General features: G+C 41.9%; 1 protein-coding gene across 4 annotated transcripts in view; it reads right to left on the minus strand.

Annotated features, from left to right (window-relative positions):
- The window catches only part of GRM8 (glutamate metabotropic receptor 8), a 552,158-nt gene that overhangs the window by 257,593 nt on the left and 274,414 nt on the right, over positions 1 to 20,151 (minus strand). For all 4 annotated transcript variants that reach the window (XM_083699119.1, XM_083699120.1, XM_083699117.1 and 1 more), the window contains exons 4-5: positions 2,091 to 2,226; positions 528 to 682 (exon numbers count right to left, since the gene is read on the minus strand). In XM_083699119.1, coding sequence (XP_083555245.1) covers positions 528 to 682; positions 2,091 to 2,226 — 291 coding nt within the window. The remainder of the gene's footprint in view (positions 1 to 527; positions 683 to 2,090; positions 2,227 to 20,151) is intronic.

Here is a 20,151-nt window from a genome sequence, read left to right on the forward strand (position 1 = left end):
TTGCTTTTAGATCAGTTACAGGACTTCTGCCCATTATAGCACCGTTTTAGAATCTGCAAGTAAATAGGATGCCGTAAGCAACAGGCTCATCAGATAACACAAGGAAATTGGCCTGGAGGGTGGTGAAAGAGCACAAAAAGAGTTACGGCTGACATTGCAAGAAAGCGATGTGAATGGTGGGGGGGGGACTGGGCATATATCACATACAGCCTATGGGAAACAAAATTTACAAATACAGCTAGTTGTAGAATGAAATTTCTTTGTATTTTGCAGAGGTTGCATTGGTAGTGCAATGAAATCTACATTGACTGATCCACACTACTGGTCTGAAAAACTATTTGGCTCAGTAATTATACATAAGGGAACCAAGGGATAATGCCGCTGAAGGAAAAACAGTGCACAAGTAAGTAAAAGTCTCCTTCAGTATACCATAAAGGAGTTTTAACTCCCTGCTGCACTGAGCTCAAGGAGATCTCTAAATTGTCTTTTAGGGACTCCATAGACCAGAGTTGATGGGATTGTCTTACCATCGATAGAAGCTCTTTTGGGCAAAATGGTGACTGCGCCTTCCGCAATCTCCTCTTGCTGGTAGACAGGTGCAATCTTAGACCCCCAACTGTCTGAGCCGATCCAAAGAAAATGTCCAGTTTGATTGGTTTTCTTTGCTGCTTCTAATATTCTCCTGCAAGTAAGTAAACAGAAGAAGTCATTCTTTTAAAATTGACACTGAAAATGGTTACGCATAAGGCAATTGCAAAAGTGGTGGCTTTTATCCTGTTGATCAAGCATTCTTTCTGATAGAACCAAGTATTCCCCCTGAAAATTTAATCCTGTACATGGTAAAATTTGCCTTTAACCTTGCTTTCATGCTTCTTCAATATTCTTTTCTTTTTCTTTCTCACCACCCCAGGTTACTTGAGGTGCCAAGTTCAGATCAGAGACAAAACTCTTAAGCCTCATATAAGTCCACTTTAAATGAGAGTTGATTTTTCAAAATCTCCAAATGCTTCTCTGGCTTGGATAAAAATCTGAGCCACAGTAGAATTCCTGGACAATGAAAGTGCCTTTCTTTCTGGATCGTTAGCTGAGGAACCACATTTTAAGGCTGTAGCACACGCCATGGATCTGGTATGTGTGGAAGAGAGTGATTTCCCTATAAGAGTCTGACAAATCTCTCGCCTGCCTGCCCATTGAAATGCAATTTGTTGGATTGGATCAATTTGGTCCATTTGACCAGCAGGTCCCCTATTTCATAATATTTAAATCAATAAACCCATGCCACCTCTTGAATTTTCTTTCAGCCTGGGGTGGGGAGAATGAAGGTTCCCCCCTTCCATCCATCTTTCTGTGTCACCCTGATGTGATAGTTGGTTTCCACAATAGCTCTTCCATGCTCCCATGGGCTTTTTGACCATTATCCAGCACATCACTGAGACAAAAAGAAAGGGAGGAAAGAGGCACACGTGTCTTCCTCCTTCTCAAGCTCTGCTGCTGCTGTTCACATCGCTTTCACCTCTGCTTGAATGCAAGCCAAGTGAATGCAAAGTATTTGGATGGCTGGAGATTGGTGGGGGTGATTTTAGGAAATAGCAAGATCATGGGTCCATTTTTTCCAAGTTATTAAACTAACGCAGAAAACTGATCCATTTTTTTCTGATTTTGCTACCCTCCAAACACACACACACACACAAACACGCTTGACTAATGTCCAAGTTAATAAAAGGAAAGCTCATCTAATTCTATATCTGAAGAAGTGTGCATGCACATGAAAGCTTATACCCAGAACAAACTTAGTTGGTCTCTAAGGTGCTACTGGACAATTTTATTTATATATTTCAACTAATTCTATATGATAGGAACTACCAATTTGTCATTCTTGTCAACCCGAAGTTGTTAGTAACGCAGGGGTCCACTATGCACTATAAAATTGCAACATCCCTCTCCCCACAGATCTGAAGATTGCAAGCATATCTGTCTTGATGTCAGGCCTAAAGCCATTTAAGGCAAGCAGCATGTGTGACTAAAAATATGACTTTCAGCAGCAAGTTGCCCATCCCGTGCAAGACAGAACTAGAGAAAGAAGTAAGCACCTGATATCATCCTCATTTGCAAACATGATCACCGCACGAGCATTCGGAGTCTCCATCAAGCGCTTGATGATCTTGTCAAATTCTCCTGGTCTAGGCTCACGGGGGATTTTTAGAGACTGAGCAATGCAGACACCACCTAGGCAGGGAGGGGGGGGGAATAAAAAAAAAGCAAGGTGATTGGTGACAAGCTATTGTTAGCATATAATCACCATATTCAGTGCACAACAGAAACAGCATAGTGGTTTCATAGGAAACTGCCAAGCCAAACTCACTTTGGAAGTGCAATCTTTCAGTTCCAATACACCCACTGCCGTCCAACAAAACTGTAAAGTTAAAGGGACCCCTGACCATTAGGTCCAGTCGTGACTGACTCTGGGGTTGCGGCACTCATCTTGCTTTATTGGCCAAGGGAGCCGGCGTACAGCTTCCGGGTCATGTGGCCAGCATGACTAAGCCGCTTCTGGTGAACCAGAGCAGCGGACGGAAATGCCGTTTACCTTCCTTACCTATTTATCTACTTGCACTCTGATGTGCTTTTGAACTGCTAGGTGGGCAGGAGCAGGGACTGAACAACAGGAGCTCACCCCATTGCAGGGATCCGAACTGCTGACCTTCTGATCAGCAAGTCCTAGGCTCTGTGGTTTAACCCACAGCACCACCTGTGTCCCATAACAAAACTGTAGATGGTGGCAAATGCTCCAAATCCATTCTCCCTCCCCCTACCCTTTTGTCACAGACTCCAATCAATGCTAAAAAAATGCCATTTGTTTAGCAAGTTCAGCATCTCCCTTGGACACTGTGACTAAGCATGGTGATAAAAATGCAGTTCACTGGAAATATTGTGGTGGGTACAGTGAAAGTGTATTCTTCTCCCGGGAACCACAGTCGTATCTATTCCAGTTGCTAACCACAGCAGTTTAATTAAGTTGCCTTCGTTATTTAAACATCTAATTAAAGCAGTGTTGGGTCATCAATAAAACTCCCATGTTACTCACAGGTGAACCAGCAAAAGCCCAATGAGCAGAGGTATATTATACGCATGCACACATTTTCCTTACAAAATCTGGTTGTGCCTATTAGGAAAGCTATATGCCCTCTCGTTGCCCACAAAGGGAAGAACAAACACCTTGGCTTGTGCATTTAAAATCTGTATGAATTTTTTGGACCCAAGTAAAAACCTGTGTTCTGTAGTTGCATCTGATTTGGCCAGACTATAAGAAAACAATGGAATTTTTTATTAAAAAAACACACAACATTGTTGTTGGAAGTGGTTAAAGGTGTCTCAAGGGTCTGAAAAGGTTGACGGCTGCTTGAGTGAAAGACTAGCAACAATGAAATAAACACTTCAGTTTGCTGAAATGGCAGCATTGAGATCTGTCTTCCAGACACGACTACACTGCACAGTTCTGTCGAGGAAACACTTCAGAACGGAGCGTTCTCCCATTTTTAGGTTTTGCCGGTGCTACAGAACTGAGCTCTGGACTAAATCTTTCCCGAGTTTTCTCCTGGCTATATGCCCTCTATCAAATGTAATACTTAGGGTTAATGGAATGCCATTTAACTTATTGAAAAAGGTGGTACTTCAGGACTATGCCTTGTGAGGTTGTGGAAAGTTTGTCTTCTTTCTTTCTTTTTACCAGCCCTGAAATGGGCAGGATGCAGGATTTATGAGAGCACCGTTTAATCCTCTAGTTTAGGAATGATTTTTGATGCCCTCCAATGCTGTGATTGTGCTGTCTTGCAGTCTTTTGATTGCTGATTGATCTGTGGCATTTTATTGTGATCTATTTTTATGTTTTGTTTTAAAAAGTTGAGTATTGGGGCCTTTGAGCTGAAATGCAATGTATAGCTAAACTGTAGCAGTGGTAATAAAAAATAAATATAGTAACTATAGCATAATTATTAATGGCGTTTTAAGCTAACGTGTACTTTGTCAGATACCCGCAGTCTTTGTCCATATAACCCAACATGCTCTGAAGAAACTTTTAATACATTTGAAATGGTGAGGACACTATATTTCATGCTGGGGGGGGGGCACTAGATTCATACCCAAGCACATGGGAGATTCAGGGTTGCCAGAACTTCCTCCTTGTTCAACAGCTAGTAAGTGTACAGTGGCAGTGCAAAATGAACATTTCATACTAGGGTTCTTCAGAAAGGGACTGACAGTAACATTGGCATTTATTTATTTATTTATTTATTAAAACCCTCTATAGAAAGCAGTGCCGGATTTATTTATAAGCTAAGCAAGCTATAGCTTAGGGCCCCATTCTCCCCCCCCCCCAAAAAAAATGTAAAGAAAAAAACTGGATGTAAATTTCCAAAATATAAGATAAAAAACAAATAAAATCAAACCTACATAAAGCAATGGTGTTTTGTGTTGTGTAGGCTCCTATGATGTAAATAATGGGCCACGCCTGATGGACTGCTCCCTAAAATATCACTGGTTTGCTCATTTCTATATCAATTAGTTTGATAAAATACATTATTTGTTATGTGCAAATGGCTTTAGATACCTATTAGATCCATAAATTACCATATAGCATATATTCTACACAAAAAGCAGCAACAATTTGTTGTTGACAAAGGACAGCTGGACATATGAAGGGCCCCATTACATTCAGTAGCTTAGGGCCTCATCAAACCTAAATCTGGCCCTGATAGAAAGTGATGGTGCAACTGCATTCAGAATACTGTTGACAGATAGAATGCCCCATCTCAACAAGCTATCTTGACATAGCTTCCATATACAGTAAGAGGAAAGCAATATGTAGCAACAAATACGGGACAGAGAAAATGAAGTACCGTATCTCTCCACACATAAATAACTCAGCCTTTGCTCCCCAAAGATGTGATGATAGTGAAATTTACGGATATGCATCTATCAGTGTCTACTTGTCAGGCACAATAGCTAAATGGACCTTTCAAGTTCAAGGGTAGGATACCTCTGAATGCTAGTTTGCTGGGAGGCAGACAACACAGAAGGGTTTGGTATTCAGGCTATGGCTCTGAGCTTGCTGGAAGCATATATCTGGTCTTTATTGGAACAAGATGCTGGACTAGAAAGGCCTTTGAACTGAGTATTGTTGCTGTTTCATGATTGATATATTCCAACAGTGCTAAATATTGGTTAGGATGGAATGCGAATCTTTTACAGCAGCTACTTTTCTAAAAGAATCAAGTAGAATTTGACAGTACAGAGGAACTGTGATAGCTAGAATGCATGAGCTAGTAAAACAACATTTATGAACATGACCCAAAGCTCTCCTGGCTGATGCACACCTTTCTTTCCTTACTAATTCATGTGGCTTTCCACCCCTACTGCTTACTTCTTTTTCATACAAAGGCAAGAGAAATATAATTTCAATATATTGCAAGGCAACACAATTTGCACCACAGTTAAATCAGTTCAGGGGCAAACAGCAATCTATTAAATAAAAGTTAAGCTTCAAGGTCCGTATAGTTAAAGCCGTGGTTTCCCAGTAGTGATGTATGGAAGTGAGAGCTAGACCATAAAGAAGGCTGATCGCCGAAGAATTGATGCTTTTTAATTATGGTGCTGGAGGAGACTCTTGAGAGTTCCATGGACTGCAAGAAGATCAAACCTCTCCATTCTTAAGGAAATCAGCCCTGAGTGCTCACTGGAAGGACAGATCCTGAAGCTGAGGCTCCAATACTTTGGCCACTTCATGAGAAGAGAAGACTGCCTGGAAAAGACCCTGATGTTGGGAAAGATGGAAGGCACAAGGAGAAGGGGACGACAAAGGACGAGATGGTTGGACAGTGTTCTCAAAGCTACAAACATGAGCCTGATCAAACTGCGGGAGGCAGTGGAAGACAGGAGTGCCTGGCGTGCTCTGGTCCATGGGGTCACGAAGAGTCGGACACGACTAAACGACTAAACAACAACAACAAGCTTCAATCAGCAATACAGAAATTCTGGGGCATGAAGAAATTTAAAGTAACATGCAGCTAATAATGCATTGCCTTTGAATACATGCTAAATTTGTAGGGAACAACCATTAAGAGTTAATAAGAACCTACACCGTGCCTAGATTATGAAGATGGAGGGAAATCCTAGCTGCCTAGGGCTATCAATGGGCATGTAGATACAAATTTGGTCAGTCAGAATAAGGCAAAGTTATTTTTTGTCGTGGAAAGAATACCTTCTTAATTAAAGTGATGCCACTGCCCCACATGAGGAAATTAGCTCCAAAATATGTTGAGTATCTTGCACAATAATGTGCTACTTACACCAAATGCTGTTTACACAGTGTGTTGTTTTACACTATTACACAATGAAGCTGACCCAACGAAAAGACTAAACATTTTAGAAATCTCAGCCAAGTGGCCATAAGTCTCAGGGTAAGTATGCATTTTTGTACACATTACTTGGCTGGAGAGCAGCATCATGAAATTCAGAAAAGTATGAATTTTGAGGGACTTATGTGTGTTGGTTCTTGTATTGTTTCAGAAGATGTGATTTTGGTATGTTCACCTTTCAGTGTGAACTGAATCAAACTTATCTGAAATCCCTATGCATGCAATATTGTTTCATTTCCACATATGTCTGGCAACCTCTAAATCCTTGGCTGGATCAGCAAGCTGTTAGCCTAAAGCTGACCCAATGTGACAATAAAATTTGCCTTAAATCCAGTGCTGTTTTTCTGGGGGTACGCATACCCCTAAACATTTTGTGAATCTAAGTCTGGCCTCATTGAGGGGCAGTATTTCAATCTGAGTAGGAAAATGAGAGTACCCCTAAACATTTTTTTTAGGGGGGGGGGAGCACTGCTTACATCAAACCAGACCATTGACTTAGTTAGTTTTTTGGCTAGCACTGCCTTCTTCCCAGCCCTTATATAGTGGTACCTTGGTTCCCGAACGGCTTAGTTGTAAAACAAATCGGCTCCCGAATGCTGCAAACCTGGAAGTAAGTGTTCCAGTTTGCGATTGTTTTTTGGAAGCCGAACATCCGCCGCAGCTTCCGCTTGGAAGCCGCACCTTGGTTTTCGAACATTTTTGGGAGTCAAATGGACTCAGATTAAGTTCGAGAATCAATGTACCACTGTAATAATAATAATAATAATAATAATAATAATAATAATTATTATTATTATTATTATTTATTATTTGTACCCTGCCCATCTGGCTGGGTTTCCCCATGATATACATCAGGGGTGGCCAACTCCCAAGAGATTGTGGTCTACTCATGGAGTTAAAGTCTGGCAGTGATCTACCCCCTTTTGGGGGGTTCAGGTCAAAGTTATTGAGGAAAGTTGTTGAGTTGTTCTTAGGGAGGAGGAAAGCCACAATTTTTGGGGGGTGCAGAGCAAAATGGTTGAGCTTTTTCTTTTTTTAGGGGAGCCAAGCTTCTTGAGCTTCTTTGGCAGGAGCCAGTGATCTACCACAAATGCCCAGTGATCTACCAGTAGGTCACAATCCACCTGTTGGACGTGCCTGATATACATGATACAGTGGTACTTCAGGTTACAGACACTTCAAGTTACATACGCTTCAGGTTGCAGACTCCGCTAACCCAGAAATAGTGCTTCAGGTTAAGAACTTTGCTTCAGGATGAGAACAGAAATCGGGCTCTGGCGGCACGGCGGCAGCAGGGGGTCCCATTAGCTAAAGTGGTGCTTCAGGTTAAGAACAGTTTCATGTTAAGTACGGACCTCCAGAACGAATTAAGTACTTAACCTGAGGTACCACTGTATAGGAAATGCCAATGGTTCTCTCTGGGAACTTATGCAGGAGATGCATGTCTTTCACCAGCAGGCGATGGCAAGACAACCCCCCATTTTGTCACTGGTCTTCATGTGATTTCTTGTGTCATTTTTAAACTTTCCACCTACTAATATAATGTTAGATTATCACCAAAGTCTCTCCAAGTTAGCTTTGGTTGTTTTGGTCTGGCCCTGACTTACGGACCCATTGGGATTCTGCTGTACTTCTTATTGCTGTTGACTCTTCCAAAGCCTTCAGGAACTTTGACGTGTGGGCTTTCATGGTGTCATACATTTTAAAAGACAGATTGACATGAATGTATTTAAATAATACGTTAATAACAACCTCACTTTTCTGACACACAGTCAATCAGATAAAGAGGCCAGCTATTTTTGAATTAATGGGGCTTCAAAGCTGACAACGTATGCTTTGGGTTCTTTGGGAAACAGTGAACAAATATACTGTTATTTTTTGTTACCCGAGTATTCAGAGCTCTCTGAGTCTGTCTGTCTGTCTGTCTGTCTGTCTGTCTGTCTGTCTCTCTCTCTCTCTCTCTCTCTCTATATATATATATATATATAAAACATTAAGCTTTCAGTCACCTCCTAAAATCATCCATGCACAGGAAGGAAAACTGATTCTTAAGGAAAAGTGACAAAGGAAGGACAATATGTTACCTCATAAATTTCACTAATAGAATTTTCAGCTCTTGCTAGTCATGCAGTGGCTTTTAAGAAAACCATTCCCCTTGCATGTAATAGACCCTGAAAAGTTACAAATGCTTATCTATTATATACTGCATTCTGCCATCCAGAAAGAATGGCTATCTAGGAATGAAAAAAGAGGGAGGGGGTGAACCACACTGCAGTATCTGAATGGTTGTTTTCCTAGAGTTTAATGGCACCAGAGAAATGCCACTTCCATCATTACAATAGTTCATTCAATCATGACTACACTGGGCATCTTCACATCTCTGTGTTGAAGAATGTCTTTGACACTAATAGAAACAAATCAAAATGCACTTCAGCTTTGCCACGGCATTCATAATAAATTCCGCAAGCTATTACCTGACAAATGCAGCAATTGGTTTATCTCTTTATCTGTACACTACCCACCCTGTGCGTTGGAAGCAAGGAGCTGTATATTGATTTATAGGAGCCAATCAACACTGGAAATAACATGACAGGGAAACATTAAGCACCGTATTTAAACAGAGTTTGCAAACATAATCCACAAACACATCTATTATGCCTGACTGGCAATAGGAAGGTGAAATCATAAGAGAGGAATATTATATTATTATTATTATTATTATTATTATTATTATTATTATTATTATTATTTTGAATTGGGGCATTGGACTCAGTGTATGGCCTCCAACAGGTCAGCTTTTCTGAACCTTTGGCTTCCTAGGGATGAGGATAAGGGCGGGGAAAAATAACATTTGTATATACTTAAAATGTTGAAAGTTCTTCTCATGCGTTTTCAGAATATCACACCATATTGCAGATAGGATCAAGAGACTGAAACGGAAGGAATAATGGGTTGTCTATGTCAGTTGGATGAAGATGTCATCTATTCAGAGTAGAGCCATTGAATCTACCTTAGTCACATCCATTGACTTCAGTGGATCTGTTCTGAGTAGTAGGACTGAATACTGCCTATGAAACAAGAGTGTGGAATCTGTGGTCTTCCAGGTGTCAGCTTCGCCTTTGAGCCAGTGCAAACGACTGGGCTCAACCTCTTCAGCCCAGACTGGGCCAGGCGAGCTGGGAAAGCACTTCCGGAGACCTTCCACTGCAGGGAGCAGGTCTAAGTGCTGTGGACTCACAACTTAGAGCTGTGAGCACCAAACTCAGTTCCAAAAGTCAGCAGAGCACAGCAGAGTATGAACCACACGAATGACAGCTCCGAAGTATAACTTCTTTTATTCTCTACAGCTACTGCATAAACTAACTAAAAACTAATCGGAGACGCTGGACTGCATGAGTGTTACAGTTGATTGAGCAGTCACCTTATCTATATACAGATAACACTCAGACTCCCACAGGCTGGCGCGGAAGAAGCGATGAGCAAAATCCGCCCCCTCCTTTCTGAAAAATTGTCAGCAGATTCTTGCAATGGGAGGGGTGAAACATCCTCACCAGGTGTTGCAGAATTAAACTTCCCACATTTCTGGCCATTGACCATGCCTTAGAAAAGGGTCCTGCTTGACCACTCATGTGATGTTAGGTATGGAAAGTGCTAATATACTCATTATGAGGAATTGGGGAAAGAGTTGGGGAAAGACCCAACCAGATGCCTTTGGGAATCAGATCAAATTTCTCAGTGAAACAAACCAAGAATGTCCCATATATGATCTCGGTGCCAGTGGATCTTTGACTCAGAACAAGCCCTTTAAACTGCTTCTTCCACATCAGCCTCTTTCTCAAACCACTCAAGATGTTGAGCTTCAAATGACCACTCAAATGTTGTGATTTATTGCTGGAGTTCTTCATAAATAACCATTATAATTCCATTTGTCGTTTTTCAGTGAAACCTAATGCTGGTTATGAAAAAAAAGCACATTGTAAGTGCTGAATGTGCAGATGATAAATAAAGGGTTGTTCTTCCCCCTTCTGAAGAAGAAGAAAATGCTTTAAATGAAGTGTTCATTGCCATCGATAGCTTGTTTCCTTTCCATTCCAGCTGTGGAAGTAGAATATCAACTTAATGCATTCAGGAACATTTGAGGTTTTGAAGATAATACCAATGAGATCGATAGCTTTTTTATTCTGCTTTGCTTACGAAACATCAAACAATATGGAAACTCTGATGTTACTTCCTCTGTCAGGTGAGCAGTAGAATGATAAATATTCATTGCAAGTGTCATGAGCACAAACAACAGTTCCCCCGTGCTGTTCTCTGGTAGTGATCTTGAACCGAGGAGCAGGACCACCATAGCACAGTGCCTCCCCAATTTCCAAAAATGCTCCAAAAGGGCATTGTGGTCAATGGGAGATCAATTACAAGGGTTGCTGGAATACTTCTCCCATCATTCTTCACCATTGGTCACACTTGCTGTGGCTGATGGGAGTTGGAGTCTCGCAAAATCTAGTGCAGGGGTTGGTAAACTAAGGCCCCCGGGCCAGATCAGGCCCACCTGGGTCCTAAATCCAGCCCGCGCTGCAAAGCCGAGACTCCTGGTGATGGCGACGGGAGGAAGAGGCCGAGCGGTGGTGGCTCTGCCAATCAAACGCCGCGCCTGATTTACCTCAGCGGTGTTTGATTGGCAGAGACGTCCCTGCACCATGCTGAGGTAAACCAGGCACAGCGTTTGATTGGCAGAGCTGCTGCTGCTCAGCCTCTTCCTCCTGTCACCACCGCCACAGCCCTGGTGCTCCTGTGGGCCAGAGAGTGGAGCGGACAAGCTCTCTCTACCTACCTGCTTCACGAGAAGCACCAGCGGTGGTGGCAGCAGCCCCTGGGAAGGTAAGCACAGTGCCTTCTTTCTCTAGGCGGGGAAGACCTACATTGGCTCCCAGTACATTTCCAAGCACAATTCAAAGTGTTGGTACTGACCTTTAAAGCCCTAAATGGCCTCGGTCCAATATATTTGAAGGAGTGTCTCCACCCTCATCGTTCTGCCTAGACACTGAGGTCCAGCGCTGAGGGCCTTCTGGCGGTTCCCTCACTGTGAGAAGCCATGTTACAGAAGCCATGTTACAGGCACAGGGCCTTCTCGGTAGTGGCGCCCGCCCTGTGGAACACCCTCCCACCAGATGTCAAAGAGAAGAACAACTACCAGACTTTTAGATGACATCTGAAGGCAGCCCTGTTTAGGGAAGCTTTTAATGTTTGATGCATTATTGTATTTTAATATTGTGTTGGAAGCCGCCCAGAGTGGCTGGGGAAACCCAGCCAGATGGGCAGGGTATAAATAAATTATTATTATTATTATTAGCCTGTTTCACGCCACCGCCACCAGCCCTTCGGCGAATGAGGCAGGTGGCAAACAGAGAAGGCAGCTGGGGCTGAGGTGGGGAGGAGGACTACTTGGCCCCCTCGCAGTGTGCATAGAAATTATATATATATATATCTAGTGAGTCATGGGTTCCCTTCCCCTGGAGTATAGGATTGTTAGCCAGGCAGATATATTTTGCCTCTGTAGTGGTTGCTGTTACTGTCTGTTCAAACATCCAGTCTCTTCACATACCTGTATTTCCTCAGTGTTGTGTGTTGCTGAAATGGGGGGGGGGGGGAGGGGTTCCCCTAGAAAAGTAAAGGGGCAAAGCAACAAGAAGACTTTTCAGGACAAATGGTGAAATTGCTACACTGACAATAATCTTTCCAAGATTAATTGAATTTATTGTCCAATGACTTTTTTTAAAAGGCCATCTTATTCGCCTGAGGGATAGAAAATACTCTTTCGTCATCCCTTAAATGTGAGGAAAATTTTAGTAACTTTACATAGCTTATGGAAACTTGTTGGTGAACATTGAAAAAAGAAAGAGTAGCACCAAGTAGATATTTATTTTAAGATAATTTCACACCTCTTGAAATCTGCCATACAGAGTTATTTCATATTTTCTTCACAAATATACAAAGAAAGAAAAATGAAGGATCATATGTATTTGCTCATTCTCAATTTTAACCGCCAGCACAACTTTACTGCAAATATTGCCCTAAAAATAACTATAAGCCTACTTTTTCTATATACTTTCTACACTACAAATGTATGTAGGGGGAAAATACTGATTTTATTACTGTACTTGCTGGACCATCTTCTCCCCTGGCCATGCTGGAAGTAGCTGCACTATGTGGCAAACGTCACCCTCCCAGAACCCCAGCTGAACCATTATTCCAGGAGTGGTGTTCTCATCATGTGAAACTTTAAATATAATGACGAACTAACAGTTAGAAAAACTTTGGGAAATCAGAACCAACTTTCATGCAGGGTGCTCACTTTTGCTTTTAATCCCATCATTCATTGAAATATTTGCAATATCCTGACTTTGAAATCTTATTGACTTCAGTCTCAAAGTTAAGCATAAAAACTCCACTACAGGAAAATGACTATGGCAATGTAGCTGTAGTCTAAGGTGAGCTCAGTCCATCTGCTGCATCTGCTTGAGAAATTAGCCTCCAGCTGCCTCCTGTTGCCAGATGTAGAAATACCAATTTAAAAGGCTTTTGTTCCAATTATAAAAGCAATGTAAAGAGTTGCTGGTGCTATTTGTCTCACCATTAAAAAACAAATCCTCAGAATACAACTTAACCATGCGTGGCTCCAGTTGCAGAATGCCACTAATGGGGCTAAGTATATCTCTTATCATAGTATTGACTAATGTAAACTGCCCTTAATTTTCTCATATATGAACTTTTGAGTGTCTAGGTGTAGCCCATTACAACTGCAAACCAGTCTTACACCTACTAAATGCAGGCAAAAGGCTCTCATGCTGTGGTTCTTTAAAACATTCACTTCTATTTAAAAGCAAGCAAACAATATTTTGGCACAGTTCTCAAGCACTGTATATAACTCTGTGTCCCCCCCCCCCCCACTGTGTCCATGAATAATATCTCTAAGATTATTACACCATGTTTACAATGCAAAGTTCATATGTTCGTGGCATGGACAATGGGCTGTGCAAGCCAAGCACACAATAGAGGACCTACAGAGACCCCTTTGTATTTAAAAGCACACATTTCTATGGAAAAGACTGCAGTCGTGGAGCTCTCCGCCTACATTTCCTGGGAAACACAATACTGGCATATATTAGTTCCCTCACTATGCAACTCTGGTATGACAGAAAATAACTCCCAAAACAAATATTTCCCATTTGAATCTCAGCAGGATGGAACAACATGGTCTGGGATCTTTCATTCCCCCTTCAAAACTGAGAAGCATGAGAATGATGGAACTATATGATGGCACTGGCATGATAGATAGGCAAGGTATGAGCCTATTCAACTTCACAGGGAACTACTAGCAGAAAATGCTAGAGATGCATTTAAAGGTGGTGAACCTTCCTAAATAATAATAATAATAATAATAATAATAATAATAATAATAATAATAATAATTTATTTGTAGCCCACCCTCCCCGGCCAAAGCTGGGCTCAGAGCGGCTAACAGCAAGTAAAACTAGCACAGTGTACATAAAACCACACAGTCAATTAATTAAAATACATTCTAAAATCAATTCAGAATCAAATTAATGGCAAGCATGGGGCTAGAGTTCTGTGAGGATTACAGGAAGAGAGAGGGGGTCAGACTGTGCCTTGACCAAAGGCCTGGTGGAACAGGTCCGTCTTGCAGGCCCTGCGGAAAGATGTCAAGTCCCGCAGGGCCCTAGTCTGTTGTGACAGAGCATTCCACCAGATAGGGCCATGGCCAAAAAAGCCCTGGCTCTGGTCGTGGCCAGCCTTACCTCCCTATGGCCCAGGATCTCTAAGGTGTTTTTATTTGAAAACCATAAGGTCCTCCGTGGGACATACCAGGAGAGGCAGTCCAGTAGGTACGAAGGTCCTAATCCATATAGGGCTTAATTCAGCTTCCAAAGCAATACACAAACCGAAACACAGTGATCCTCTGAAATTAACACATCACTGACTTTTCCCAATGCAGTTCTCTAGCAAGTGATGTGTACAAAATGTGTATATTAGGGTAAAGTAAACACCTGGAACTTCAAAGCATAGCATTACCTGATGTCAAATTTGGCCCTCCAGGGGTGGGAGTGATATGAACCTGGCCTGCCGACCAGAAAAGATTTCCCACCTGTGCTTTACACTGTAGCTGTTACTGCAATCTGCTTCTCCTGGGCTAGACATCGATTTGGCCTACCTTTGTAATGAAAGTTTTGGTTATATAGGAAGCCTGATCAAATGGGTACTCTCTGAGTCATCGTCTCCTCTTCATCAGGGGTCTTTTTATGAGAGTCACTGAATTTGTTCTTGAAATCCCTTTGGCAATCTGGGCTACCGTACATGATACACTTTACCCACTGAATAGAAACATCCGTATCATAGTGATATGGATGCATATATTCATTGGACCCAAAAACAGGGTATCAGCTTTTTAGAACCAACAACACTGAAAAGGTAATATATGAATCAGGCTGAAAACATCATATGCACAGCCATGTTTGGCAACAGTTAATAACACCACTGGTATATATAGCTTTCAAGGCAAATCTAAAAATATGTAGTATAACTAGGAAACATTGGCATGCAAACACTCCACTTGGAGAATAGCCTTTACCAAAGGTGTTGTGGACTTTGAAGAAGCACAAAATCAGGGGGGAAAGGAGAAATGAGTTAAGAGGAAGTCACGCTTGGCAAACCCTCACCATGATCAACTCCTGCCTAGAAGCATATGTCCCCACTGTGGAAGGATGTGTGGATCCAGAATTGGTCTCCATAGTCACTTACGGACTCACTGTTAAGACTGTTTTCATGGAAGACCATCTTTCTTGGCTACGAGTGATCGCCAAAGAGCATTGTTAACTGCTTAACATGGACATTATTATCAAGTATTTTGGAATGTAGATATGACTTTGGAAATCAAGGGGCACATTCAATCAGGGAGAAATTGTTTATGCCAAATGGAAAGGGAGTTAAGCCAAAGATGGGTGTGTCCAAAGTCAAACACCTCTTTCTCATTATCCCTTTCTGCAACCCTTTCTCTCCCCCTCCTTTCTTTTCCCTTTCCCTTTCCTTCTCTTTCATAATCTATTCTCTCTCTCTCTCTCTCTCTCATCATTTATCTACCTGTCAATTCATATTCTCTCTTTCTCTAACACCTTCACAAAAACACATATACATGAAGGTGCACTCCAATCATCTACCATCTCTCTATCTGTTCATATATACAGTAGTACCTCAGGTTACAGACACTTCAGGTTACAGACTCAGCTAACCCAGAAATAGTACCTTGGGTTAAGAACTTTTCTTAGGATGAAAATTGTGGGGGGGCAACGGGAGGCCGCATTAGCTAAAGTGGTACCACAGGTTAAGAAAGTTTCAGGTTAAGAATGGATCTCCAGAACGAATTAAGTTCTTAACCTGAGGTACCACTCTATCATCTATCTATCTATCTATCTATCTATCTATCTATCTATCTATCTATAAAGACAAGTTTGTCTTTATGAATTTTGCACTCCAATCATCCACCATCTCTCTGTTTATATATATTATCTCTCTCTTTAACAGACATACACAAACACACAGACACAGAGAGACAAGCGCACACTTGATTCATCGATCATCAGCCCATTCACTCTTTTCTGCTTGATCTTTCTTTCCCTCACACGCATGCACACTACAATAACTGTCAGCACTTCTAGTGTAGCATTAATGCTCTACTCGTAAAGGAATAAAAAATAGCTCTTGGGGAGTGGATAGGGAAGGTTCTGAATCAGTCCCTCCCTGCCGCTGTTATTTATCTTCCTTTAAAAAAAAAAGTTTCTGCAAGATTTATTTTTCACTACAAAAACTCAAAGGCTTTCATACATCCAAATTATACCGCAAAATCCAATAAAAGAGCATTAAAATACATTACCAGCCAGAAATACAAGCTAACCAACCAGAAAGAAATCAAACACAGGCAGGGTAGCAGGATTCATGAATAAATACTTCATAGGAGGTGTTAAGTGTTGAGAGTTGTCTGACTATTTATCTAGAAAGGTTACAGGCATTAGTTGCTATCCAGCCCATGGGGTGGGGGCACGGGATAAGAGATATATACTCTGTGATTTCTTCTGTTATAGCTTTTGTAAATACAGTACATTTATGTTTTCGAAATAGGAGCCCGAATCATAGAATCATAGAGTTGGGTCATCCAGTCCAACCCCAGCAATGCAGGAATCTCACCTAAAGCATCCATGACAGATGGCCATCCAACCTCTGCTTAGAAACCTCCAAGGAAGGAGGTTCATAGCTGACTTATTCCCAAACATCCTTGAGAGTATTGTTCCCTGCACTTCAGCCTGCTTATTTGTGACTATTGGGGGTCTACCAGTTTGGGGCATAACATTATGTTTGAAGACTGGGAAAGGTTATGGAACACCGGAATGAAATTTACGGCATGTAGTGCCTTGAAGGAAAACATTATGAAAATGGTATGCCAGTGGTACATGACCCCAGTCAAGCTTGCTAAGATATATCACCTGTCTGACAATAAATGTTGGAAATGTAAAGAGGCGGAAGGGACATTCTTTCACCTCTGGTGGACTTGCCCGAAAGTGAAGGCCTCTTGGGAGATGATTCTTAATGAACTAAAAAAGGTACTTAGATTTACCTTACCTAAGAAACCGGAGGCCTTTCTTCTGGGCATGGTGGACCAGAGAGTGTTTAAGAAAGATAGAACTTTTTTATGTATGCCACTACAGCAGCAAGGATTCTGATTGCAAAGCATTGGAAGACACAAGATTTACCCACGCTGGAGGAATGGCACACGCAGTTGATGGACTACATGGAACTGGCCGAAATGACAGGCAGAATCCGAGACTTGGGAGAAGAAACAATTGAGGAGGACTGGAAAAAATTTAAGGACTATTTGAAAAAACATTATAAGCTGTACGGATGTTAAAAAATGCACCCTCTAGGAAACTCTAGCTTCAGCAATTGTAAATTAATGAAATGGAAATTAAGGTACAAGAAGTCAGAGGTAGAATAATGAAATAACTTTATTGTGTTTAAACGAAAATGTATAAGATTTGGGTTATAACATCTTTGAAATTAGGTAACATGATAAAATGATGTTTTATGTTCTAAATAGGAGCCCGAATCATAGAATCATAGAGTTGGGTCATCCAGTCCAACCCCAGCAATGCAGGAATCTCACCTAAAGCATCCATGACAGATGGCCATCCAACCTCTGCTTAGAAACCTCCAAGGAAGGAGGTTCATAGCTGACTTATTCCCAAACATCCTTGAGAGTATTGTTCCCTGCACTTCAGCCTGCTTATTTGTGACTATTGGGGGTCTACCAGTTTTAGCTATATTCTGAGCAGGTTGTGTCAGTGGGATAATATCCAATATTCACCCCTTTTGCATTGAATCCATCCGGCTGCTGCTAAAGCAAATCTAACCCTTTGAAGGAAAAAGTAGTGGCCACTAAGGGCGGCTTGGATGTAACCATCTTGGCTTACGGTAAGGCAGGATCTGGTGGAGGGTGAAGAGCCAAAATCGCCACTTCGCTCTCTGTCCTTCCACCTCCCCCTTTCTCTGTGCTTGCTATCTGCACAAAATTAAGCTCAAGTTAGTCACTCCTGCTTAAATTCACAATTTTCCGTTATTGGGTTTAATCTGGTTCTCCAAATCACAAAACGAACCAAGGATCACAGTATAGCTTAGAGTTCAAGCATTACACTGGTTTCCTCATGCAGATAAAACAGGAAACTATGGTATACAGACCCTTCAAGTGTCCCTGTTTTCTAAGGACAGACCCGGATTTACAGAAGCAGCCCCAGTTTCTGATTTGATCCCAGAATGTCCCACTTTTCCTTAGGATGTCCTTATTTCAATCTGAGAAATGTTGAACAGTATGGTAAAAAGGTAAAGGGACCTCTGACCATAAGGTCCATTCGTGGCTGACTCTGGGGTTGCGGTGCTCATCTTGCTTTATTGGCCAAGGGAGCTAGCGTACAGCTTCCAGGTCATGTAGCCAGCATGACTAAGCCACTTCTGGTGAACCAGAGCAGCACACGGAAACACCGTTTACCTTCCCGCCGGAAGTACCTATTTATCTACTTGCACTTTGACGTGCTTTCAAACTGTTAGGTTGGCAGGAGCATGGACTGAGCAAAGGGAGCTCACCCCGTCATGGGGATTCGAACTGCTGACCTTCTGTGGTTTAACCCACAGCGCCACACAGACATCCCTATTTTCATCGGAGGAATTTTGGAGGCTGTGGAGTTATGCAACCACCAAGCCAAGGAGATAAGTAACTATACCATCTTTAGAAGACATCTGCAGGCAGCCCTGAATAGGGAAGGTTTTTTTTTTTACTAAATATTTAATCTTTTATTAAGTTTTCATATATGCTGGAAGCCACCCAGAGTGGCTGGGGCAACCCAGTCAGATGGGTGGGGTATAAATAATAAAAATTATTATTAATTTGAGGAATAAACATTATATAGAATGCAAACAAGCCTCATGAGTGCTCTGTTTGCCTATTGGGAAGGAATAGAACACTGTAAAGGGAACTGGATTAGAGCAGTGCCTGGTCAACTGTAATTCACACTTTAGAAAACTGTATTTATGATGTTTGGAATGTTGCTCAGATATCTAGAGAGGAATATTCTTCCTCTGGCAGACTACCATTCATTAATTCTTTCTCTAGGTCAGCCTGCCCAACCTCGAGTCCCCAAATGTTGTTGGACTACAACCCCCATCAACCTCAGCTAGCATGGTCATTGTTCAATGATGGTGAGATATATGGTAATCCAAAATCTGAGGACACAAGGTCAGGAAAGGTTGTTCTGGGTCGCACTTCTCAGACCTTTTCTTCCCTCAAAGGGTTCCATTTGGTACAGAATACACTGAATAATTCAACGTGAAAGGGTTAACATTGGATTTAGCTCAAGGCTGACCAAAACTGCCTCCTCATCACTAAACCAAGCCTGGGGAGCAAAACAGTAAAAGCGCCAAAGGCTTGCCTTCCTTGTTGCTGGTTGCTGGCTGAAATTACAGTAACTGATCAAAGACAGCGAAGAAAAATAACTAGGCCAAGAAGGGGAACACTCTTAAGGGAGGAGTTAGCAAGCAAGCAGGCTGTTTCTCAAGAACCAGAAGCAGAAATTTAACAGAGAGAAGGCAACAGGACAGGATAACTCAAGTGGAACTATTTCCTTGCTGCAGATGAGCTAGCTCACAGTCAGTGCAGTTATAAAGCTTCAAAATTATTTATTTTTTGTGGCAGGGAGGGGAGAGATTATGTCCTGCCACTCTACAGGAAATATCTTAAGATGGTTAACAGCCCTGACCCCAGAAATCTACACCCACGCTAAGGGGGAATATGCACCCTGGGCAGAAGGGGAGACTGTGAGTGCAGAGCATCCATTTCTATCAGGAACTAGGAAATGATATGTCCTTGGTATGAAGAAAATACACAGCATCATTTTCCCACTGGGGATTTAGGCAATGGGCAAAGGTTTAATTTAAGCTGCATCACTACAACGTAAGTGATTCTCTCATGATCTCTAATAATGTAAGTGCAATTACTCAGTAGCCCACAACTTCCAGTAGCCACCCGCAAAGGCCGATTCTCACATTGCTGTATCCACGACAATCTGTAATTGCACCTTTATCTAATTCCCTAACAAAGGGACTGGCTAACATCATGGTATCT

Source organism: Podarcis gaigeae (assembly GCF_964106915.1).
Source record: "Podarcis gaigeae genome assembly, chromosome: 10".
In the NCBI taxonomy this organism is placed as follows: Eukaryota; Metazoa; Chordata; class Lepidosauria; order Squamata; family Lacertidae; genus Podarcis; species Podarcis gaigeae.